Source organism: Psittacula echo (genome assembly GCF_963264785.1).
Source record: "Psittacula echo genome assembly, chromosome: 2".
Classification (NCBI taxonomy): Eukaryota; Metazoa; Chordata; class Aves; order Psittaciformes; family Psittacidae; genus Psittacula; species Psittacula echo.
In genome coordinates, this window is record NC_137737.1 from 127002062 (window position 1) to 127028665 (window position 26604).

Below are 26604 nucleotides of genomic sequence, written 5' to 3' on the forward strand. Positions count from 1 at the left end.
GGAATAACATTTTCATACTTAGCCAGTGGCAATGAGACACCAGAGTGGCACAAAACATCAGCAGTTGAATAAAATGAGTGCAGAAAGCAAAAAAAAAAAAAACAAAACAAAAACCCACAAAAAAAAAAAAAATGCAAAAGAGCACGGGTCCTTTGACAAAAACAGCTGGGATCCACAGATTATTATTAGCACAAGCTGATAGAGAATCGGCAGAAAGCCAAAGGTGTACCAGTGCTTAAGGAAAGGATTTAGGATGACCTAAAAAGTGTCAGTGTAAATTTGGCATTAGTGTGAAGAAACCAAGTAGATACAAGACTCATCAGCAGAACGTGGGTGTATCACTGATAACTCTCAAAGTCATTCTGGGAAAATGCTTAACATGCATTTTTAATTTTATGGTGAGTTGTGTAAGAGTTGGGAGCTCAGAGGCATAAATAACTTTCCAGGCACTGGCTGGTGTATTCCTTGGTCATATGTTGACCTCAACTGAAAAAAATGACTGTTCTGTGCTAGTAAATGTGAAAACATAGATGACAAAGACTAGGAAAGGCAGGTGTGTAGAGAAGCACTTTCATCTAGAGGTAAAAGGTGGGAGCAAATGACTTGTCCTTCTTTCTTCCAAACTTACTTGCCTCTCTGACAGTTTGGAGTCATCTTCCACAACATTTTACTACCCACTCACGCACTGCACCACACAGTGCAGTTCCCACCTTCCTCCTCACCCTTAACTTGCTCACCGTACCCTCCTCCTGCACAACACATCGAATGTCATAACATGCAGATAACAGCTGTAAAACATAGAAGACCCAGGGAGTCAAAGGTGTTAGTGTGACCCTTCTCACTACACAGTGACAAGCAGTCAATACATCTTGGCACTGCAAGCACAGAGAAGCCATCACACACCCCCGCCCCAACATCAATCCCCACACAGACTGTCTAAACCTTTAATAAAGAGAAGTTAACACTTACAAATATTAAGATATTACCTACTGCTTTCCTTTTGCTAACACTTCTTACTCTCTTCCCACTTATACGCCAAAATATTTCATCAGGGAGGTCAAGAGGGGTAGGTACAAAAAAATCTTTTTGTGGTGTCATTATAATCCAACTGTCATGGGATTAACTCTTCTCTGTAAGAAGCCTAGGAAGAGGCAGAAAAGTGATTTGGAGCTGCTGTGTTGCTGGTGTCTAGTCTTCCATTCTTCAAGCTAAAATAAGAAAATACAACAGGAGAGGGAACCACAATTAAAATAAAAACATCTGTGTCTGCTGCACACTTTTAATTGTAATTTGTTGACCAAGATGAGCTTATGATCTGCCATTGTCAGATCTACCAAACTATGCTACCACCAGATAATGTAAGACTTAGTTTTTAGCAGCTTTGCCAGTTGAGGGGTCATATATGACTTGCTAAAGGAATCATGCTGGTTATTTAGGACATAGGGGGTTTTTAACGGAAGTCAACAGAGATGGGAAAGACAAATAATAAAATGGACAAGGTAAGAGCAAAACCCCATATCTTGCACTCTAAATGACTTGCTTGGGACTTAGCCACAGAGAATAGGAACGGTGATGCAGACTCTCTTTTCTGTCCCAAGCTCTAGGATTTATCCAGCAACATTGCAGCAGGCCCTGGCTCCAAGTACACACTGAAGCCGGGGTAGCTGAACTACCTGAGGTCTTACTGGTTACTGATCTTTAACAACAGAATAAAGCCCTGTATTAGAGCAAATCTTCAGTTAGCGCATCTGTTCAACTAAAAGAAAAGACAGGAATAGTCACTGGCTTACTTATTAAAGGGTACTAATTATATTTTTTTTTCATAAAAAACATTAATAATAGTTTTTAAAAAATAAATTGTCATTCAGCTTTCAGAAGCTGCTTTTAGAACAAATGGGCTTACAAGTCTAACATTCACTCTTCCATCACATCTTGCTATAAACTAAACTTGCAAGTTCTTTAAGTGGCACCATGCTTTTCTCTTTCTCTCTGTGCCCCTTAGAATGGGTCTTTGATCATTCCCTATATATAAAGGATAATAATAAATATTTTTATTTAAATCTCAAAACTACTAACTGACTTTAAAATAATATTACATAAATAATGGAATGTCTCCAAACATTGACTTTTATTTCTCAGTGAGATAGAGGTTCCAAAAAGAATGTGAAATAAACAGCTCAGAATACAGAGTTTTACTGGAAGGCTATGCCCAAAACCTGTCTGTCAAACCCTTCTGAGACATTCCAAAAATCAGAACTTCACAGAATTTTTCACTAGCCAAGGGAGAATAAAATTTTGAAGAAAGAGCTTTTAACAAAAAGATTAGATGACAAAAGAAGAGGGAACAGGTAGCTGGAGCACATGTTTCTTACATCCTTGACTATCCTATGACCCAAAGAATCACAGAATAATAGAATGGCTTGGGTTGGAATGGACTTTAAAGATCATCTAGCTCCAAACCCCTGCCATAGGCAGGGGATGCCTTCACAAGACCAGGTTGCTCAAAGCCCCATTTAACCTGGCCTTAAACATTTCTGGGGATGGGGCAGCCACAACTTCTCCAGGCAACCTGTGCCAGTGCCTCATCACCCTCATAGTGAAGAATTTTTTCCTAATATCTAAGCTAAATCTACCTTCTTTCAGCTTAAAACCATTATTCTTTAAAGCATAAGGCAAAATAGGACTCAAACCCCACTTCTGCCTGATTAGAGCTAAAACTCCTCCACGAAAGCATCTTCCCTCTTGTTTTTCTGGAACAATTGCCCTCAAACCTCTCCCTCAGAATACCTGCAATCAAGTGGGTAGGACACTCACTTGCAAGGGTAAGGTGTTCATTCTCCTCTCTGCTCCAACACACACTGCAAGTCATGACCACATCCCAAAGCACTGTTACCAGAGAACAGAGTGATAAGGGGATCGAATCACATCTTCCCAAGCAGCAAGTGATGACAGCACCCCCAATTTCTGGTCTTTTTTGGTCAAAACTATTGACTCAAATTCAACACAAATTCACAAAGAGTTTCAGTTTCAAAGCTATTTCTTTTTAGTGAATACATTCAGTAAGAAAAGTTCTGAATGTTTTTGCACCTAAAATTGATTTTGATTTTCCAACTTCTTATTCATCATTTTGATCTTATAAAGATTACTGCAAATCTTACCTCATTTACCTCTTTTAGTTCACCACAGCTATATCAACACTTCTACTACTCACTGTAATGAGCTCTGCTACTCAGCTCATGCATTAAATGTGTTGCACACTGCATGAAAAGCAAACTTTTGTCACCTCAGTTCTCACCTTGAGAAGGGAGTTTTTTTGGTGACAGTCTGTTTGGGTTAACTGTTCAAACAACCCTAACACCAACAAAAAGCTTTACTCAGATCTCACCTGGTGTGGTACTGTCACGTCTGCACAGATTATAAAACCTCCCACTGAAAAATTTACCACAGGGTAGTAAATTCTGTTCTCACAGAATATGATACATGTTCTCACTGGCACATCATACAAAAGCTTTACACATCACCACAGGATGCTCTCGTCTCATGCGGAACGCTTCTGAGAAAACAAAATCAAACTAAACCAAACCAGCAACAACAAAGAGAAAACCCCAACAAACTGGGAAACAGATAAAGGAGATTCATAAAGAGAACTTGTTGCTTCAAATTGTAACAAAAAGTGTACTCTGCTTGTTTTGCAGCTTCATTTCTGTAGTTATTTATGCTGTAAGGAAATAACCTCAAAAAATCTGTCTACATACATAGATACATGAAGTCACATAGATACAAAATAGCAAAGAACACTTGTACGGGCTGAATTCACTCTGTATTCCACAAAGATAACAAGCCTACAAAAAGACAAACTTACTAAATATTACTATACAAGACTAATAAAATAAAAAGATACTGTAAACAATTCTGGTGCTCAGACAAAGCCTCCAGTGCTATTTTAGATGTCCTAGACACCTGCACAGGACTAGTTGACTGGTGCAGAGCTGCAGAAGACTCAGGCTTTGCTGGAGCAGATGCTGAGGGTCCAAAGATATTATACAAGGCCGAGTACCATACATTACAGCTAAATACCTGAAACGGGAAAAGGCTTATGTTGTGTAAATTCAAATGCTAACCCACGAGAATGCAGGACAGGACAAAACAAAACAAAACAAAACAGAACAAAAAAACCCCACAATCAAATCAACCAAAAAACCCAACCAACCAACCAAAAAAAAACCCTGAAGAACCATTTGCTATTAGCTTGGATTAATGTAAAGACTTCATGGAAAACATGCAAAAAGCCAACATTTGCCTGTGGCAATAAAGGAATGCTCAGTAAAGACAGGACCATTGCAGAACAAATTAATTATTTGCATGATACTTACTATGCAAGAAGAGAATACCTTGACAACTCTAAACCAAAGTATTAACAGAGGAAGCTTTGGGGAAGATTAACAAAATGAAGAGGCACAAAACATCCAGACCAAAGAGTTCACTCAAGAGCTCTAAAACAATGGAAGCATGATCAAATCGGCTGCCATAATAAACAAGAGAATTGGTAGGCACATGGGAATATGATGTAATGGGGAAGAGAAAGCATGGCTTTGTAAAGAGAAGTCATAACTTCAAGATTACTAGCGTTTCTCTAAAGAGTTAATGATTATTTGGATAAGGATGATTTGGTTAATGTAGTATATTTAGATTTCTGAAAAGCTCTCACAAGCCAAAAGCTCTCAAACAATTTGTCACAAGATAAAATAAAAAGTCTGTCATGAATTACTATTTAAAGGATGGAACAGGGTAAGTGGGCAGTTTTCACAGTGTTACCAGTGGAATTCCAAAACGATCTGCTCTATTAAACATAAATGCTCTGGAAAAGATGGCAAAGAGCAAGGTTATAAATTTGCTAAGCTACTTGGGTGAGCTCAAAGTAAAGCTGCCTATAGAGAACTGATATTATGGTGACTACACATTACAAGTGGAAGAAAATTACAAGGTATTCTGTGTTAATAAATGCAAAGTAAAAGACAACTCCAACTGAGGATGCACAAGGATAAGTGCTAAATTAACTGCTGTTCCCAAGGAAGAAGATGTCGGAATTGTTGCCAGTAATTATGTAAAAACAACAGCTTAGTGGCCAATGGCAGTCAGAAGGGTGCATATAGTGTTAAACATCTTTAGGAAGGAAAGACAGAGTAAAACAGAAAACACCCTACTCTCTTTAAACATCTGCTCCTGGTCCCTGTTAGATGCAGAACAGCAAGCTATGTTGTCTAACCTAATTTACCTGCATTCACATACCTCTTGCTCTTCTCCGTCAGTCCAAATATGAGTGTTCTCCAAGCTTTTATACAAGGCTCCTGTCTCCTTGTCCAGCCTCAGAACCACAGAATTGTTTGCTTCTGAGTAGCTATTGTCTTTAACTCTCCAAAGTCAGACCAAAATACTGTCAAATTAATTATTTTATTTAAAAGTGCAGACGGAGAAGAAATTGAGAAGATGGAGAGTCCACACACCAAAAAGTGCAAGATACTCTTTGCTCCTGACGACCGAAGGCAGATGCAATACTGGCAAATAAGAGAGTCTTTGAGCAACAATAAACCAGACAAGCTAAGAACAGAAAGAGCTGGTGTCCAGTGCTGCAAGGATTTGGCAGTGTGCTTGTCTTCTGTTTATAAAAAGCATAATGGCAGCGTACAGCCCTTCCAGGGACTGAGCAGAGGATTTATGCAGTGTCTGCACTATATAAACCTGCTTGATGTGCCACTTAGCTTTTACAGTGACTTACTAAAACCAGAGAAAAATAAAACATAGATCTTACGCCTTTTCCTTTTTAGAAATGTTGTTGCAAATGACACATCTGATGTACCTATCAGTCTACCACTAAATATACCTTGTTCCCAAAAAATGCTTCAAACAGTGGTAGAAAAATAGAAGTGAAACAGGCCATCCCTAAATTTAGATTATTTTTTCATGTACAAATAACTGAAGGTGAAAGCAAGGCATACAAGCATTTAACTCGTTGATTCTGAATACAGAGATACTTTTAGATCTTTTAAATTATTTACAGGCCTAAAAGGGTGGTCAAACATGAAAAATGTCCAATTATTAAGAATAAAAATAAAATAAAAAATAGATGCTTACTTTCCTAAAAATATCTACAGGACAAAACACACATTCAGCAAGAGCAATACCTGAATCTACAAGCACCCTAAAAGTGGTTGCTTACTGTAAAAGCTCTCTTTTAATCCCCATTCATTTTGATCAAATGTAACACTTAGACTATATTTTTAAATTACTCCACTGTGTAAGGAGTGTGCAAGTGTGCCTGAAATTACTTATTCTCCTACTTGCTCCTTTTTAAACAGATTGAGAAAAAAATAAGCTATTTTTTACCTTCAAGCAATTTCATTCATTGACTTATGACCATTAACAACATTTATAGCTCTGTAAATTATAGTAAGGATAATCAAATCCTGTGCTTCAGGGTATGAGCTGATCACCATAGGAGCTGGAAAGAAATTTTCTCCCATCTGCTGCACTGCACAGTTGTCTAGGTGCACTGTTGGTACAACAGAAAGTTCACCCTATGTGAATGCTGGTGGCAGAATATAAGGCTTTCAATGCCAAAAAAAATCAGAATGACAAATTCTATATGATTGATGAGAAATGCCTACGAAGCCTCCCCACTTGCTGCCAGACTCTGATGCTGTGCTACGCACACAGATTACAGGACCAGTGAGTCCACGACTTCTAAGACAGTCTAGACTATGCAGCTAAAGCGAGGCAGACAGAAATAGAGAAGCATCTCTTTCCTACAAACTCTGAATTTTAATTTCTCCTGTTGTAAATAGGTCCTTGACTGACTAATCTTACCCCCAGCAAATATAATTTGATTTTGCTGTAGCCATATATGTAAACATAATATGAGAAAATCATGGCATTAACATTATTAACTACTAACAAAATTATATTCCTCAAGTAAAAGCTGGAACATAACTTAATTTAATCTAATACATTCCATGCACACAGACACACACAGACACATATATACACTCACACCAAAATAACATTAATTTAAACATCATGTTTCTGAAATCCACTAATCTGAGGTCAGCATATATAAGATTGAAAACTGCACTGAACAGGATTTCTCTGTCATCTTATCATATTTGTCTGTTGCCATAGGACAATATTAAGCACAAATACTTCAGAGAAATCTGAAATCAGGAGGAACTTCTATTTCAGTATCCCATGAAAAATGACAAACTAAACCCATGAGTTTGCTGTGTCTGTAGGAGCAGTACCACCAGCAGCTATAGCCCAATCAAATACCACAGAGCTTTAAGTGCCAACTTTAAACTGCCAGCTTAAAATTTCTATCTATAAAGTTGTCAAGACACACACGTGATCCCCACAGACCTCTACAGACCCCTAAACCTGTGACCTTGCTGTGAGTGCACATGAGATGGCATTTACTCTCTCCCTTAACTGTGAGTTTTATGTCTTTACAGCTCCCAAAAATCACCAAGGATGTCAAACCGAAAAGGGTGAGCTGGTGACCAAAATCCTTGTCAAAATACTGCATTAAGGAAACATACTTCTATTAAGCATGGGTAGAGAAGTTTCACTAGTGGCTTAGTGATTCCTCCTTACAGACAACGCTCTTTCTGCTAGAAAGCTCCAACTTATCTGTGAGTCAACATCACGGGGAAGAAGCAAAAAGCTGAAGGTGGTCTGTGTCACTGGTGTTGCTAAATACGGTATTGGACCCATCATATAAATCTGCATGGTAATTTTGAGACAAAATATACAAAAGCATGTCTCTAAGGAAGTTGCTGAAATACATGAGATGATTGCTCTATACGTTCTTTAAGACACACATTCAAGCAGCTTCAGCTGAATATGAAGAACGCAATCTGTAGTGTTCTAATTTTTTTCCTAATTATTCATATTCTCTCTCTCCTTATAAGTGTTCATAGAAAATTGTGGTTTTCTGTATGCATCAAAATACATAGCCTTTGTGTCTGCAAGGCTACTTTAGACTAGAAAACTCAAAAATTATATTAATTTCTACATTTACTCAAATGGCACCAGGACAGCGGGTGTAAGAAAACTGGTATGGCATGTAAGTCTTGGCACCTGAGTGAGTATCCCATCTTTTGAAGCAGCAACAGAAACACATCCTACTAATTTAAAGTGATTGTTTCAAGAAAAACAGTATGTACTTAAGAACAGTGTTTCAGGTAGTTCACTTAATACTGCATGGATATACACTGTACTCAAGCTTTGTTATAAAAGTGAAATTCAAAAAACAGTTTAGGTATGTGCATGCATAAGCAAAGCAGTGTGTGTATGTGTGGGTGTGTAAATACTATATACCCAGATGCAAACCCTCAATGTATTGAGTAAACTTCAGCTCTATACCTTAGTACTCAATTCTGAGTCTGGTTGCCTTCCGGATTGCTAAGTCTTTCTAAATTAGAACAAGCAATTTCTCTTTGTTTTACCTAATATTTGAAAATGCCAAAAAAGTCCCATGGGTCACTGAAAATTATCCCTTCATTCCTGCCGCCTGTTTCAAGTCAGTCAAAACATTCCAGACTTCAAAAGAGGGCTTTGCCTGCTTAGGCCATTTTGGTGTCCCTCTATGGTTGGCCTATGAGGGATTGGTTATTTGGATAAATTAGTTTGTGGAGCCTGCTGGCCTTCTAGAAGACCTCAGTGTCTGCCTGCAAATTAGTTCTACCAAACATGTAGAAATCCCTGGGCAGACGAGAAGAAATAAATGATGATAAAATCTAATACTACAATGTTTGTAATGCGATTTTACTCTGCTCTGTAGCTTGTAAGCAAAGCTAATGTTGAATTAAAAAATTTAAAATATAAAAATGGCAATGAAAGCACAAAATCAGATCAGTATTCGAGTCACAGCAGAGAAGGCTGGATGCCAACTTTAAAGTTAAGCTTCCAGCAGGAATCTTTTACAAGAACAAACAAAAAACCTCCTGGTTTTCCACAAAATCAAGTAGGTATTTACATTACAGATGCACCCCCGCTTAAGCCAGGAAGTCACACAGTTGAATTCTGCTGGAGCTTGGGCTGCGAATAAACTGCGATGCAGTCTTTTAGTGCATAGTTGTACAACTGCCTAAGGAGAGTTTATCCTCAAGGAAGAAAAGTCAGAGAGCCAAAACTAACAAACATGGCTCCTCGAGCGGAACAATGGTCCAGAAAACCTAGAAAAAAGAAAATAAACTTCACTGGCAGTTTGCTTTTTACTGTTAAGGGCTGAGCTACAACTTCATCAAGACTTTCAAGATGAGACTTCGTGCAGAACTGTATATAGCGGCTGGAAAGAGTGAGACGGACTGTGTGTTTTTTATACACCCATTTTTACAAGGTGATCTAAAAATGTCTCACCATAACAAAGATTCACCTCAAAGAGGGCCTGTAGCTATAAGGTTATCGGTGGTATCTGTTGGACCCCAAGAAAGTCCCTGCAAGGTCTCTGTCCTAATCCTAAAGCCAGGACCATAAGGCCAGTGCTGATGTGTGTGTGCAGAAAATGCACTAAGAGTTATGCTGGCGGTAGGATTAGTTGTTGGAATCATTGGCAGATAATTACAAACACTCATTAAAAATAAGAGCTATGATGCATACTGTGTTTAGGCTCTGGTTCTACAAAGATGAATATGCCCAAAAGATGTCCTTTCCAGCAAGGCAGAGGAGGAAGATCTGGACTCAGAAAAAGCGAAGCTGGTGGTGAGAGAGCCAGCAAGTACAGCATCATCATTTGAGAGTTCTGAAGGTTTTGAATGGCCTTTGGGTACCCTTGGGACCTGCCTGCTGATTGTGATGGGGATCACCATGTTGGCACATACACAGAGTGTGTTTTACCCACGACCATTTTGTCTGATCCCGAGAGTTAAGCACAGTCAGGTTTGGGTCTTGTCTGGGGTTAGACAATACAGGGGGACCGAGAGGTTTTCCCCAGGGCTGGACAGTCATGAGTGTCATGGTGTGTGGGACAGTATGGGCGAGGATCTAATCCACTGGGCCCCTCCAGTGCTTTGGAAGCATCGGAGATGGAAGGCAGCTGTGTGGAGTCCCCGAGAACAAGTTGCAGAGACTGCTGCAGGGGAGGGTGAATTATTTTGAGCCTAATGGGCCCGTGACACTTCAGGCCATCAGGGCAGAGATGAAACACAGAGATGGACTCATGATCGAGGGGTAGACTTAGCAATAGACACTATTGCCCAGGTTATTCACGACTGTGCACACTGCATACAGCCTCTCCTGCTCTGAAAGACTGTTACAAGAGATGGAGCCCACCATCATGGACCGAATGGACTCAGCAGCTTTATAGGGATTGGTCCGTGCACTAGGATAAGAGTGCACTGAGATGAGAGTGAGGGTATATTGAAAATGTGGGATCTGAGCATGACGTGAATGGTATGGAATAAGGGGTGGATACTGTCCTGGGTTCAGCAGCAGCAGTCATTTTTCCTCCTCCTTAGTAGCTGTTGCAGCACTGTGTTTTTGACTTTTGGCCTGGGAACAGGGCTGATAACACAGATGTTTACCCTGACCAAGGACTTTGTGAGTCTCATGCTCTGCCAGGGAGGAGGAGAAGCCGGGAGGAAGCAGAGACAGGACACCTGACCCAAACTAGCCAAAGAGGTATTCCATACCACGGCACATCATGCCCAGGATGTAGAATTGAGAGGGCCCGGAAGGACTGGATCATGGCAGGGTGGGGGTGAGGTACTGGTTGGTGAGCGGTTGTATTCTCTTGCTTGCTATTTCCTTTATCATTATTATTATTGGTGGCAGCAGTAGTGATTTGTGTTATACCTTAGTTATTAAACTGTTCTTATCTCAACCCGTGGGAGCTGCATTCTTTTGATTCTCCTCCCCGTTCCTCCAGAAGCGGAGGGAAGAAAGGTGGCGGGGGGGGGGAAGTGGACTTCATGGTTCTGATTTACGGCCTGGGCTTAAACCACGACACCAACACTATATGCTGTGGGTAGATATACTTCTGTCAGTGCTGCAAGCATCATTGCCTATAGCACTGCAGTTTCTGCCACCCATTAGGAAAAGCACACTATAAGTATCAAGAATTCCTCTGTAGTATTATTGCAAGCCCAGCTGAATGAATAGTTTGTAGTGAATAAGGGGGACACTTCAAACTGTCCACAAACAGCTTACAATTTTCCAGAGTATTTTCACTAAAATGTCTTGAAAGAAAATAATCTAGTAATAGTTACTGATTAAGCAGTTATAGACTGCCTAGCAACAGCTCATTTCAATGTGAGGAATTTAAATACATCAGCTAGTTCTGCCTGTTCACTCTTATTGACACCGAGTGTTGTAAGGTTTTGTGGCTTATGTTTCCAATATCCTACCAATTGCCGATAGAGAGGGGAAGGGGAGTGGGAAGAGCACGGCAACTCCATTTTACAGGCTCAGTTACAGATTGCAATTGCATGATGCTTGCTGGTTATTGCCTTGCAGAGCTTTCTAAAAAAGGAAGCACATTATACATTTCTTGAGAATAGCAAGGGGACACAGGAGGGAGTACACTGCTGTGCCAGCCTTTGAGAGAAACTGAGATAGCAGCAATACACATGATTTGCACAGGTGATGATGCTATGAGTTTTCAACCAAAGGTAAAATACTTGAATTTTCACCCATTTTTGTCATAGACTTGGTCCCCTAATGTGACAAACAGGTAATGTGACAGCACGAAAAACATGCCATTGATGTCATTGTTCAAAGCTGGAGGTCGTGTCTGGCTGTCACCAGCCATGCCCATGGGCATAGCCATGATGGCCTCTAAAACCACTCCTGGGCTGGAGAGCCATACCACTGAATCCCAGCCCGCCTCGAAACAGAATGGACTTTCTATCCTTTCTGGTAGTGAAGATAACCTTGAAAATGTGAAAAGAGTGTAACCTAATGCCTCAGTAAGACTGCAAGGAGCTTGAAACAAAGACGGAGAGATGTGAACTGCCCCAGCCATCTCTGTCTGGGCCCCATGGACTCAGCATTTCTGTGGTCGTGGAGTCTGGCGTTTTTCCAAGATTCCACAGAATCTCGGATGTTTGCTGCAAAATTCATTATTTTGCTGCAGCCAGGTGCTGGATGTTTTCTGGTTTGGTTCCTCCCCCTCTCCTCCCCACCTCCCCCCTGCTTTTCTTGCTGAAACCAGCTACTCGCTCTGCATCTTTCCATTAGATATGAGGTGACTTTTCAGTGCAAGCGCTGCTCTCCAATACATGGCATAGGGTAAGCAGGAGAGCGGTGACCCGCGGGCAGCTGGGAGGAGCAAGAAGTTGGAAGTATGCAGCCAGGCTGCCCAGAGAGGCGACCGAAGGCTGAGGTTTGGGGACTGCAGGGGGAATTGGAGAAGATTAACTGCTGAAGCAGACTAGGAGCACCTCCTTTCTTGGCTCATTGGGTACACACTGTTTGGATCTAACTTGACTGCTCAGGGCCTCAAAGTCTTCGCTCTGTTTTTCCAGATGGGCAAAGTCCATCATCAGAAATACTCAGTGCTGAAAAATACTTCTTGGTGTACAATTCTGCAATGAGAATTTTCAACTAAAAGCATGGACAGGGTAGGAAAGAAACATATTTTACGCTATATAATAACCCAACATTGCTACCAAAACAGAGACTAATTGAGAAGGAATACCCTCCAAAATATTCCCAGAGGGTATAGTAATTGCTGAAATAATCCTAGTATTTACTTATGAAAAATTCCTTGTGCTGAATCTTGCAAATAAATAAAAATCCATGCATTTTTTAAAAATCAATAGGCAAATCAAACTAAATAAAATACCTGCTTACCTCCAAAATGTCCTTTTGGAGGTTTGTAAAAAGTTGTCATCAGGGTACCCCTAACCCAGATGTATTATCTATATCAAGCATATCACACCAGAATATTCTGGTTATCAGTGTTTGTCATGTTTGTAGATGAAGAAACCTTCTAGAGGGTTTCTAGGGCAATGCATTCATGCCAATGCCAAGTCTGGGACTGGTAGAGATTAAGCCTACCACAAACGTAAACCACAATAATTTCACCAAGTTTTTAAAACTAGTTTGATATAAGATGTAGTGCTACCCATTCTCAGTTTCCTTATAATCAGAATTTCTGTAACATCCAAACTGACATTTTCATCTCAAAAATATTTTTTCTTTTCAGGTAGGTGTGAGAGGTTGAACTCATTGCAAACGAGTGAAGAAGGCAGAGAAGTCTCCTCAGGATGGTGAAGAACAGAGTTTACAAACTCAGAGATCAGAGCATTAGTGTACAAAACCTGGCCTGAGATATGCAACCCTATGCATAGCATTTCAAAGTGAAAACATGCTGGCTATGTATCAGACATGCAGATTTCAGCAGGAAGCAAAAAAACACTATTTCATTGGGTTTTGCTCCAAAGTCAATCAAATGAAGAAGTACCTCCACAGAAAGGTCAGTGAGGTGAGCAGCACAGCATTTTGATAGTCTTTCAGAAGGGCCAGCCCAACACTGAGACAGTCCAGTTGTAGGAATTTATAACTTCTTTGTTATCATTGAGATCCCTGCTTCACTGACAAATTGGGTTGAAATCAACAATTAATTTATTAATAGAGAAATACAAGTTAAAAATAACCCACCAGTTGTTTTAGCTTGATAAAACACAAGTGGACCATCTTTAATAGGTGCACATTTTATTAGAAAACAAGCTTAAAAGTCTTTTTTTTTTTTTGGACTTCGAAAGAAAGCAACTTAACATTGGTGACTTTTTCAGGCAGGATAATACACTGATATCCTCTGTCTAGCCAGCCTTAGATTTGTGTTATGCTTCTTCCTCAGTAAAGGAAGGTGGAGGCAGATGAAGTGTTCAAGTTTGCAAGCAGAAGTTTACAAGTCAGTTCATAAAGAATGTGAACCAAACACATGACAGCACCATTAGGACCATTTCTCCAGGTGATGAAAGTGTTGCTTGGATGCTAAAATCTCCTCTCAGCTGTATGAATGTAACAGAGTGCAGACGTTTACCTGCTGGGCTTATTATGGTATCCTTTGTACATGTTAACTCTGATGGGCTGTCAGTGCACAATAAATCCATACTAGACACTAACAGGCATTCCCATGTAAAACATCATCCTCCTTCTCAACAGAGAAGTCTTGGCCAAAGATCGTGGCAATGCACATACTCATCTACTGTCTCATAGAGGTATCTGATAAACTTCTTTTATTTCCCTTTCTCCTTCTCCTGGTACCTGCTCTGTTGTCCATCTAGCTCTGTTTTCCTAAAACATTATACACCTTTAACTCTCGGTTGCTGAATAAAGCTCCTCCCTTACCCACATGTACCTGAAACTGCTTCCACAGCATAGTTTGCATTGGCCATTTCCAAAATAAAAGTACCTTGTAGCTGGCACTTAGAGAAAAGTTTTTGTCTTGTCCTAACCACCAGGTTTTAGGAGTTGCTAAATCCCAAACAGCTTTTGGGTTTTGTGTTGTAATTGCAGAGTGTTAATCTATCCTTCACCCTTTCTTTCTTTCTTTCTTGTATGCACACACGGAGCAGAATAAACAAAAACAGTGTTCATGCCATCTTCTTTATTTTCACTGAGACTATTTTGCCTTCTGACTACTGCTTTTAAGGAATCCCCATGTTGGTCAATTCACTATTGCAAACACAGAAGCTGGTCCAGTTATGAATGATGCCTAATTGCAGGATTTGATTCATAAGTTTAATAGCCCAATTTTAAACCTATCCAATGACACAGCAATCAAAAGAGGCATATCCCACAGTAGTACTTCTGCCCTGTGTCATATACCTTTCAGCTGTTCAGTCCTTGCCTGAGTTACAGAAGCCTGAGCACTCGTCAGTCCAGCAGTTACTGATTTAAATTTTGACAATCCTGATAGCATCCACGGCTACCACCCACTTGGGTAATGTGAAGGGAAATTCTGAGCAGATGAAGTGTTTTACAGGCTCTCTGGACTAAGTGGTGAAAAGAAGGAATGGAATGAATAACCCCAACAGGAGTACTGGTGGTGCCAAACCATGAACAAATATTTCCCTTAATACTCCCATTATGTTAAGTGACAGTTATATTTGTCATTACATACAGCTCCGGCATACAATTACCCGACCCAAACCCACTGCAGCACATGAAGCCCAGGCTATGCCGAGTGTACAAAGAGACAGTATGGCAGTGGAAGCCACAGAAAATCCCAACAGCTTTGTGGAAAGGCTTTTCATGCACAGAGGAAAGCCTGATCCTGAATAGAACAAGGGCTGAGCTTGGGTGGTGCTGAAACCTCTGGGACTGCAACTGCAAACAGGACCATCCCTGTTTAGCACCAGTCAGTAACCATGGCCACCCCTTTCTCCAGGAGTGAATCGGCCCTTTCCACAAATTGCTGTAGCAGCAATGGATAAATACCCAAATGTACACATAGAGACAGACTGTGGAACAAATGAACGTTGGAAAATAATCAAAGCCATATTGCTTCACACAGTTAAAAAAGACACTGGACCAGAAGTGTAACAAAAACACGCAACACAACAGGCTTATTATTAGGTGGCTTGGTTCTTTCTACTCTGTTGCTATGTGAAAAACTAACACAAGCACTGGGGAAACTGAATATACAAGGGGAAGACTGAAAGGTGATGCAGAGTACCGTCCGATATAGAAAATAAACAAGCAAGAAAAAAAATGCAGGAAATAAATCTAATCAAATTTACTGAATAGCAGTTTTTGGAGTTATTTTGCAACTGGCAAAAAAAAACCAATTTCATTGTACACTGTTTCTGTTAAAACAATCCAGAATAAAAATATATATGTAGCATTTTGATTTTCACCAAGTGCCAAAAATGATATCACAAACTAAACTAAAAAATCCATAGCACACACACTAATCATTTGACCAAGCATGAAGTATTATTTTAAAACATTATTAACCATGTGTGATAGTTTTCAACATTTCTCACTATTTTGACTCTATAAACAGGCGTTAACAAGAAACAACATATCTTTTTTTAAGAAACACAAATTTTGCCACTGTTCATAAGACTTTGCAGCTAGGAGTTGTACCCCCTTCTCCTAGAAGCAATATTTGCATATATTCACAGAGGCAAAGAGAAATAACTTCAACTAACAGGATGAAAACTTTCTAACAGATCAAAATGTTAACAGTACAAATGCAGCAAGCCTAATGTATCTTGGAGAAAGCAACAACCAGCTTTTCGCAATATGAATTGCTGAAGACAAGTATTTTTAATTCTATACGTATTTTCTGCAGCTTTAGTACCTCCATTTCTCAATGAATTTCATCATTCACTGCTTCAAATCACTAAAAGCACATGTAGCTTTCTAAGATTTTCCAGCCACTTGGTCTCAAGAAAAATAATTACCACTTTAAAAACCATGACTTTTTTATCCTCGGGACTGACAAGTTGTTTACTTACAGACTTCTCATTTATTCCCTGGGGGTCTTCCATTGAAGACTTCTTCTTCCAAATTATATATTGGGTACTAGTTACAGGGAGGTTCAGACAGTCCTAGCACACACACACCTGTGGAAAAGACAGTACCACATCACCATATTAATTTGTTGGCATGAAATGAAGAGCTGATCTTTACATCTGCGACTTTCCATTAACTAACAAGTATGCACAAGTTGGGAGCAGTTATCTTCACTGAATTGAATCAATCTTGAAAATAAATATATAGTTGAGCTGTTTATTGCAAATCCACACAAGCCAAAAGCAGGCAGCGAGAGCCCCGTTGTGCTTGCTGTCAGCAGACGAATAAAAGGCAGCCAGAAACTCTTCTACTGCTGCTTTCTGTGCCAAAAACACATCTTTACTTTTTTTTTTTTTTTTTTTTTTTTTTTTTTGGGTGAAGTTCAGTCTCTCCCTGATATCTATCAACGTCAATTGTACTTTAATGCTAAGAGGAAATAACAACAAAGAAATTTGATTGTAGATTGAGCCAGGATAAAAAAGAAAATCCACAAAGTTTTCAAAACATTGCCCTCAAGCTAAAAATTTTTTTATATTAAACCTCTTCAAGTTTACATTAGGTCACAGTCCTAGTCCCTATAAATTATAAATATGGGATGCTTTGTGTTCTCTCACCTTCCAAAATTGTGTTCTTTGATGTTAAAAATAACAGTGAAGTGCCAAGATGGATTAACAAAGGCTTACCCCCCCAAACAGACATCAGTTCAAAATATGGTTTCCTTACACAGCCAACTTTCTTTAGAATAAAAGGTTGTGATGTTCTTAAAGTTCAGGATTAATCATTCAAATAAGTCAAACAAGCCCAACTGAAATTCTCATTAGAAAAAAACTGGCAGGCTGCTAAAGAATACTAAAAATGTAAACCCGATTTTAGGGGGGAGTGTGTGTATATATATGCACATCCCCCTTAAAAATCTGAATAGCATTTTGCTTATCTATGAGAAGCGGAGATCTAATGGCCTGAAGATAATTTGTTCTAAAACCATTGTGTATATGAAACATGTATATTTTAGGATAGGGATCCTGAAATCTTTTTCTGTATCTTTCTACCTGACTGGGATTCTTGCAAGAAAGAAAAAAATTAAAATCCCTTCAAGCCCTGTTGCTCTGTGCACAACAAATCCATACTGGACACTACTCATTGCACACATTCAGCTACTTCTATAAAATTTAAACATTAAGAAAGTGTTAACAGGTTCACTCCACATCCTGAGGAAGATGCTAATATAAACCATGCTTCTGTAATGCATCCACTCCCTTCTTTCTGGTTTACAATTGAGAGATCAAATCCAGTCCCACTCCTGCTGAGAACAATGGCCAATCTGAACTGTTTCTATGAAATCTCTGGGTTTGGTGCTCATATTTGTGCTTACACCAGATTATATGTTTGAAAATTATTTAAGGCTTTAAAAAGTGACAATTAAAGTTAGGGAGGGGAAGGACGAGAATTTCTCCTAACTCTAAAAGAAAAATAATAATAGCAAAAAGCAGAAGAAAATAGTTCTCTAACAATGCCCCACTCCTAAGCAATGACTGACATCTGTTTCAAAACCTCTTTTATTGCAAAATTCAATAAATGGAAAAACCGCACAAGCTGAAAGTCTGCCACTTCAGCGAGGGAATAAAATGGAGCCTTTTCTAATGGAAAAATATTCAAAAGTCAATTGATGTAATGTCGGTATGTGGATGACCTGACAGCTTTTCAGATCAGCAGTGCTCTCGTTACTAATGGAAAGAAAACTTTACCAAGACTGGTAATCATCTACATTTAGAAAGCATTTTCTATTAAAGCCCATAAGGAAAAAGCATATATGTTTTAGTGTATAACATAGTTCAACCATAATTAGGCGTCCTAGCTTGCAAAAGCTGCTGTAGCGAACATTTTCTCTCTCTGGGAGAGATTCCTATAACACACCAGCGTCAAAAGAGCCCTCTATTGCATATTGTGCTCTGACATAATCCACCCTCCAAGTCACTGCAAAAAAGATTTAAGAAGGGGCCCTACATATACCCACGCACACTGTTAGAGGCAGAGACTTGTCTTCCTCAGCAGACACCAGAGACCTCGGGCAGCAGAATCAAGCTAGCAGTAACATGAGGGCTTAGATGTTAATACAGAACAGCTGATTTACAACGTAGTTAAGTAATTTTAATTTTGAAAAATTCAGCTTTTAAACAAGAGCAACTTAGTTATCCTTATTATAATTGTCATCTTAGGTTATTTTAAACTTTTAGTAAGGCTTTACAAAAGCTAATTGAATACCCTTGAAGTGTTAATGTATCAAAAATTACATCTACATTACGTAGAGTATCTATCACAGAGAAGTTGTTATATGCAAAATATACCACTGAATATGAGGGAAAAAAACCTTAAATGATTGAAAAAGACAAGATCTAAATTGAAGGGAAGTCATGAAAGTACATATCCCCTTTTATTTTTCCCTACTACTTTGGAAGTCATTTGCTTGGTTAAATATTATTATTATTAAATACATGATGGTAGCACTTAGAGTCCCACCAGCTAAAGAAGTGCTGCTGTGTCAGGCATGATAACTTGAAGTCCCTTTTCTAAACAGCTATTACCATTTTAAAGAGAATTAAAATAATAATAATAATGATAAAAGAACAAAACACAAAGACCAAAGAAGCCAGAAAGTGGTTTACAGGGGATTTTATTCCCTTCTCTCTGAAACGTTAGCCAACACCATGCAATTTTCCTTTCACACATGGATCTGAACATGAGCCTTTCCAGCCAGGTGCAGGGCAGTTGCCAGCCACTCCCTGGCCCGCCTGTGGAGGTGGCTAGGACTTCAATAAGCTCCTTTTCTGTAAGGGCTGTCCCGATCTGAGTGCCCATCTCAAAACCTGACAAAAGTGAGTGGCTAACTGCATGGGAAGTGGATGTTAAATGCAGTCAGAGACACTGTGAAATAATCTCTCAGGGCTGGAAGGTAACAGCGGAGGGTGGTCTCTTTCATAGACAATACTGAACCCAAGGGTGACCAAGTAACCAGCCATGGCTGGCTCCCTCCACCTACAACCTATGTTTAAGGACAAGCAACCAGATTTCTTTCACTTGCCAAGCTGTTCTCCATAAAAACTTTGCATTTCCCATGCAAGCTCTACTCTACCACTAACACCTACATCTCTGAGCCAACCCAGGGCTGCTGCAGCGCACATTCAGTTGCAGTGAGCCCCTGACGAAGCTCACTGTGATCAGAAACAGCAGGAACACAACAGTACCTTCCACTACTTTATGCTTTCCATCACCAAGAAGAAAGGATTAAACTTTTTTCCTGTGCCACCAGCAAAACTGTTTCTGTCTTAGAACCTCACGGCAGATGATGCCATTGCAAAGTCTCCAAGATAAGGGATACTGCTATACTGCTTTGCCCTTATTTTCTTTTTCTTTCTTTTTTTTTTTTTTTTTTTTTTTTCAAAAAAAAAGGTTTGTCAGACTGATCACACTTTCTCAGGAACTGGCAGGATTTTCTAATAACACCTGGACAAAACTGTATCTCCCCAAACCATGCACATTCATTAGAAGAAAAAAAAAGAATATAAAAGCCACACGTGTTTTATCATTTGGTAGAGAAAGAAAGAAAGAAAGAGACCCTCTGTGAAAGGGTCTCTTTTTACCATGTAGATGATAGCATGTGGTATTTTACAGTTAAAGTTAGGGAACTCAACGGTTTTGGTTTTAGGTGCTATATTTGGGAAGTTTCCTTTTTAGCACTTGCTAAAAGATCACTACATTTGCTTCATTCCCAGGTAGGTCTCTTGTTCCCCCACCCCTGCTCCTTTTTAAGGTGTTAAATTTGGCAGATAATCTGGGTAGCATTTAGAAAACAATTATTTCCAAATGCTAGGAAAGGAACTTGCCAAGTGTAACAGCTAAAAACCAAAAACGGGAAAGTAAGAAAGAAAAAAGAAAAAAAGAGGAAGGAAATAAAACGGAAGAAGGTTGTGGGCTTTTTTTTTTTTTTTTTAATTAAATTTAGAAGAGACTTTTCAGCAGCTTTATAAGCAATTAACTCCAGCACTGCAACTGAAGACCACCTCTGATTCAGTCTGGAATGCCTGCAAATGCTGTACAGCATCCTGCCTTCCAGCAGGCCTCAGGGACTCCAGCAAAACAGCTAGGTGCCCAGATGTGCACGACCTAACACGCACATCTGCTGGAAGATGTCCCACACCAACTGCAGTGCTGACAATGACCTAAACACAGACTCTGTGCCAGCCTCAGACCTTGCTGCGTGTACACAGCCTTCAGGTAACGCACTCTGCACAACAGGTCAAAACTTCTGCACCCCCATAAATATCCATATCCATCTCAACAGACCACTTTTTTCCAATCGGACTGAGCAGAAATGCACGGAATCTTCAGAATTGGTGGCTGGAGTAAACATGAGGGAGAGAGGGCTAAAAAACTTTAGGTTTATTGGTTTATTGGTAAGCTTTCCTTTATATAAATATACAAGGACTCCAGTGTCTTCAACAGACATACGTAAAACCCATGGCACTTACACTCACCGAAGTCAGCAACAAAGTAATCTCATCATTTTCAAGTCAGTAATATAAACTAAATATCTAGATTTTTTTTGCTATCTATGTGATCACTTTTAACTTTAAAATAAAGATTAAAAAAAAAAAAAGTCAATTTAAACCTAAAAATAAAGTGTTCCCTTAACGTTTTTAATTTCACTGAAAACTAGTATTTCTTGTAAGGAAACATGAGGTCCATCTACTTACCCAGAGATCTCACTAGGTGCTGGACAAGATCAACAAAGGAGACTCAAGAGCACAAGGAAGAAGAAAGAAGGACGGAAGGAAGCACTTTAAAAGCAAAGACCACAGGCAAATAATATTGGTGACAGCCTGGGAAACATATCTGTTCTACTTTTTGAATCCCCATTATATTTACAAAATTGCTACAACACTGTAAGCCTAAGTATGTCTAGAAGAAACAGTGTGACAATAGAGTTTGTGTTACGTCTCCCATATACAATTAAATCTAACAAGAAAAAATGGGTTCTGAGAACATAAGGACCTCAATACTGATTCAGACCAACAAGCTTCCTGGTGCTGCCTCCAAAGACAGCCATGACTGAACACAGAAGAGCAAGAACAGAGCAAGCATATGCCATTTCCTCAGTATTTTTCCCGCTTCCTGCTATTTCAGTTCAGAGGATTTCCTCAGACTTATGGAGTCCTTCTGCCTAGCAGCTCTCAGTACAGCTCTCTCAAGTACTTGTCCATCCCCTTTATGAACCCACGCAAACTTCTGGGATTCCTAACAATTCTGAGCATCCATTATGGGGGGTTTTACTGAGCACTTAACAAATTTTCTTGGAATTTTCTTTGATGCTGAGATCTCATTTCTGAATCGTGAGCATCATCTCAGTGCCCATCACTTCCCATGTACAGATACAACTATTTGGTTAAGGTTTAACAGTTTATATTTATCTCTGCAGAATTTCATTTGTCATTTTCTTGTCTAGTGACTTGTCTCATAAGGTCCTTGAGCATTTCTTCACAGCCTGCTCTCATTACTATTCACCTCATTCTTCAACTTGTTTATGAATAATTTGCTAATTTAAATTGCTAACCTGGAATATCTTCCATTCAAGTGGAAGCAACCTTGAAAAATGATTGTGCCTGAGTAGCACAATTATTCAGACTAAGCTACTTGAAGAAAGTGGAATGAGAATAACAGAAAATTCCAACCTGAAGAAATAGACAAAGGCAAAAAGATGTTGCTATGTTTATCAAAGGGTGGGGAACTGACTGCTGCTAATCTCAGCAAGCTCAGAAGAACTCTCTGATCCCCCAGTGTTGGAACTTGGTCAAATGCAAAGACAGAAATCTCTCCTTAGGTGTAAAAAGAAACCTGACAATGTAATGGCCAAAACTCCCAAAGCATCTGAGAAGGGCTAAATTCTCACATGGGAGAACTGCAAAAACTAAGCTAATAATTTAACACTGGTTTTGCAAGTTCTAAAACTGAAATGAAACAGTCTTGGTAGAGTCTTTGTGTTGCTTCCTTCACCTACCATGGTCACAAATGGTTTAAGATGTGAACAGGAATGAGGCCCTGGCAAGTATGTGCATCACGTATGAAATCTGCTGCCTGCAATGGGCAGATTGCCGAGCTCATCTTCCTTGCAAAGGCACCCAATCGGATGCCTCTGTCAGGAAAACTCCACAAAGGGCCAAAGTGGGAGACACACACGCATAGTGAGGCACTGGAACAGGTTGCTCAAAGATGTGGTGAATGCTCCATCGCTGGCAGCGCTCAGGGACAGGCTGGACAGAGCCTTGGGTTACATGGTCTAGTGGGAGGTGTCCCTGCCCATGGCAGGGGGTTGGAACTGGATGCTCTTTAGGTCCTTTCCAACCCTAAGTATTCTATGATTCTATATATAATTTTAAAGTGATAATGTTATTCTAAAAGCAAAGCTCTCCAAACATAGCAAAAGATCATATTTTTCATTGAATATTAAACACACATGGAAGTCAAATTGTAGAACAACGTTAAAATTATACTGGTAACTTGCTTGCCAACATCTTTTTTTTTTTTTAATGACTTACAAAATTAAAATTAAGTTTAAACTACCCAGTGTGATCAACTTTATTTTTATCTAAAATAGGTTGAAACTGTTCAGCAAAGAAAGGACAGGAAATAAAGAATATTTTTAAGGTGAAAACAAAAGGGAAACTTATGCTTTCAAAAATTAATAAAATGACCATTTACAGTGTGAATTCTTGTGCCTCAACCAAGGATTATACAGCTTTGCTCTTAGCATTCCATGGGATCTTTATTATTGAAAGTTACAAGAATCCCCAGTTTCCCTGGGTTATTTATGTACCATGAATAAAGAGAAGAAAACCAGAATGCAACAGCCATTTTTTTTTTTTTGGTTTAGCTTTTCATACATCAGACACACCACAAAAGATGTGGGATTCACAAATTAACACTGTTAGGGTAAGTGTCATGGTTGATAAAGACTATGAACTACATAAAAGAAAAATGTTGAGCTACAAATCATAACATGCAACTGTAATACTTAGCTCAGGAAAGAAGTGTAAGATGCTTTACAAAGAGCTTACTTTCAACCCATATGATTCCATACAACATTTATAATGAGTAATAATTATATATGTGCTCTAGGAAGCCTTTCTACACCTATTATAAATTTAGATTAAAGGTAAGGTATTACTTATTATTTTAAATGAGCTTTTAAAGTAGTTTGTAAAACATATGCAGTCTATAAAAGTTTGTGGCCTAACAACAAACAACTGTACTGCTTCTGCACAATTCAGTGCAAACAAGTCAAAGTTTGCTAGGTAGAATTAATACAAGTCACATGTAAAGGTTTTAAAGTTTATACAGAGCAATTATAATTAGTAATTTTCCTCTAGGTGAAAATATGTTTTATTTCAATCAGGGTTTTTTTGTAACTTTTATTAATTAAAAAATAGATATATTTGAGTCTGAAATTATAATAACCTTCATTAAAGCCTAGGCTTCCCCCAAGCTAGTAAAAGCATTCAAGTAAGAAGCACTACCAGCAGTATCTTCAACAGAGGAAGCCACAGTATTCCAGAGAGCAGAAAAATACATGTAAATAGGATGGGTTACAGAAAGCATGGTTCCAAGTGAGTCACCCTGGCTATGGAAAGCTAATGCTCAACTGGGAAACTCACAGGCCAAAGTCCTGGTGTCTCCCAGTGGAGGTCAGCTGAGGTCGTGCGCTTGATGGGAAACACCAAATTGCCTCTGGGCTCACCCTGCCCTTGGTGCTGTGGCAGTGTGCCTGCACTCGTGTGGTGCACAGTCAGAGCTCTGGTGTGTCTGCATGAGTGGCGCTTCCAGGATTCACAATGGATCAACCACCAGCTGAATATATGTACAAGCGATTTTCCTCACCTCCTCGTCAACAAGGCTAAGGATGCTGCTTGCTTATTTGCCTACCATAAAATGAAAACTTCCCTGTCTCTCAAGGTCAACCAAAATCTTCTTTGATGAGTCACAACATTCACATGGTACAAGGAGCATCTTATTTTCAATCCTTACAGCAGATCAAATGCCAGAATTCATATTTTCTATCTATAGATACTTCTGTTCCTCATCATACAACAAAGGTACATACTTGCATAGGTGTGAGAGTTTCACTAGTAGATGCAAGTAGTCTATTTTCTTCATTTGGACTCATCTATGAGAATCAGTTATCTTCCAAACTCTGTTACAGTCCAAATGAAAGAGAATGAAGGGATCTAAGCCTGAGAAAAACAGAAGGCTGTATCACTGAACTGTCAAAGCTACCAATGTGAGGTCCAATGGGATATTTAAAGGCACCACATCAGGTTAAACATCTATAGCCATTTACACATATTTGTTTATTTGGTTTTTTGTTTGTTTATACTGCAAGCACCCTTATGAATGACAGCAAGCACCCAGCTGAACCTTTAGTCACCTAAATACCTTTGGAAGCCTGACCCATGATGACCAGAAATAACAACAATTCACTAATTGAAAGTTAATTTTAAACCACGGGTTTTACTATATTTACTTAACAATGATGCTAGCTTTCCGTCATGTTTCTGTGCTACATCCTTGCACTCTTGCCTCTCAGGGTGTAATCCCAGGGACAGTGGTGCCTGGCTCCCTGTGACACTGTCCATACTCCATGATGGTGGAGGGAGGAGACTCTGGCAAGGATCTCTTTTCTCTAGCCAGCAGTCACTTCTTATGAAACTAAAACCCTCCAATAAATCTTTGCCAAATTTGGACAATTGGTGTGAATATTATAGGGGAGGAGAGGGAAATGACTGTAAGAGCATTTGTAAGACTCTTGGTTCCTTGGAAAACAATGCTAAAAAATAATTTTAAATGCTGGTTTGTGAGATCTCTTGCTTGACAGATGACATTCTTTTCCTCTGATCTCTGCCAGACTCTGTTTTCATGAAAATGAATTCAGCAACTCAACATTTTTCACATATTAAAACCAGAAAACTTCAGGATTGGGAACCTTGATAAATAGGTTCTACTTACACAACTACACAAAGATATGTTCTTTGTCAGCAAACAATGAACCAAGTTTAGTTAAACAGCAGTATTTAGTTTCAGTTCTCCATGTCTCCAAACTGTATCCACCAATAAGAATGACTTTTATATACATTTATGACAAAAACAAAACCCACAAGGGCAAAACACAGTTGAAGTCATGAAATCAACCTGTCCTCTAGCAACAGCAATGTTTCTTATGAGTCTGCTTATCCTAATACTCTTGTAATCTTTTTTCACCATCACAACTCAACATGAAACGCAATTATTGGTGTGAAAAATCTAACAGACAATAGTTGTTATCCATATAACATTATTTTTTCATTTTTTACAAAAGATGAATTATTGCTTCATTTGTCAAAGTTATAACTAAGTTATAATGAATAATACTTCACAATAAAGGAGAAAGAGTGAACTCCACTAATATTCTGAACATAATGTTTCACTTTCCTTTGAGAACAGTATAATCTAAAAGCCAAAAAAGAAAATTTTATTCACACAGAACTATACGATCCCCTTCAATATTCAGATGATAAAGAGCTCAAGCTATTGAACTGAGAAATTAAAATTCAGAAAAGTCAGGAACTAGGCCACTTGTAGGTGTGACTCACTATGGAAACAGCACAGGAAAGACAGCTGTGGCCTCCTTGATTTTAAGGACTTTACACACAATTTCTGTTCTTATAAATAAAAAGAGCTTTCTCCTAGCTCATTTCATTATAGGGAGAGCTGCAAAAATGCAGACCCACCTCACAGGGGTGGGAGTTCACCTCCCTGATTTTCCAGGGCAGCCCATTGCAGTGGTGGCCCTGAGCAGGCTGCGGCAGGGGCATTGGCTGCCTGTACTGCATGCCCATGCACCCACCCAAGTCTTGCTTTGGGTATGGGCAGCAGCTGCACCCCTGGCTTCCCTAAGAATTGTTCCTGTGGGTGCTTCTCCCAAGAAGCCATGGTTCATTGTCACAACATCAAATCTGGGCAAATCTTCCCTGGGCCAACCACTAAAGCCTTTTCATG

General features: G+C 39.3%; 1 protein-coding gene across 5 annotated transcripts in view; it reads right to left on the bottom strand.

Moving 5' to 3' along the window:
- The window catches only part of EYA1 (EYA transcriptional coactivator and phosphatase 1), a gene marked incomplete at its 5' end in the record, with an annotated part of 152849 nt that extends 136353 nt beyond the window's left edge, over positions 1-16496 (bottom strand). For all 5 annotated transcript variants that reach the window (XM_080610713.1, XM_080610712.1, XM_080610709.1 and 2 more), the window contains one exon: positions 16464-16496. In XM_080610713.1, coding sequence (XP_080466839.1) covers positions 16464-16496 — 33 coding nt within the window. The remainder of the gene's footprint in view (positions 1-16463) is intronic.
- Between the last annotated feature and the right edge of the window lie 10108 nt (positions 16497-26604).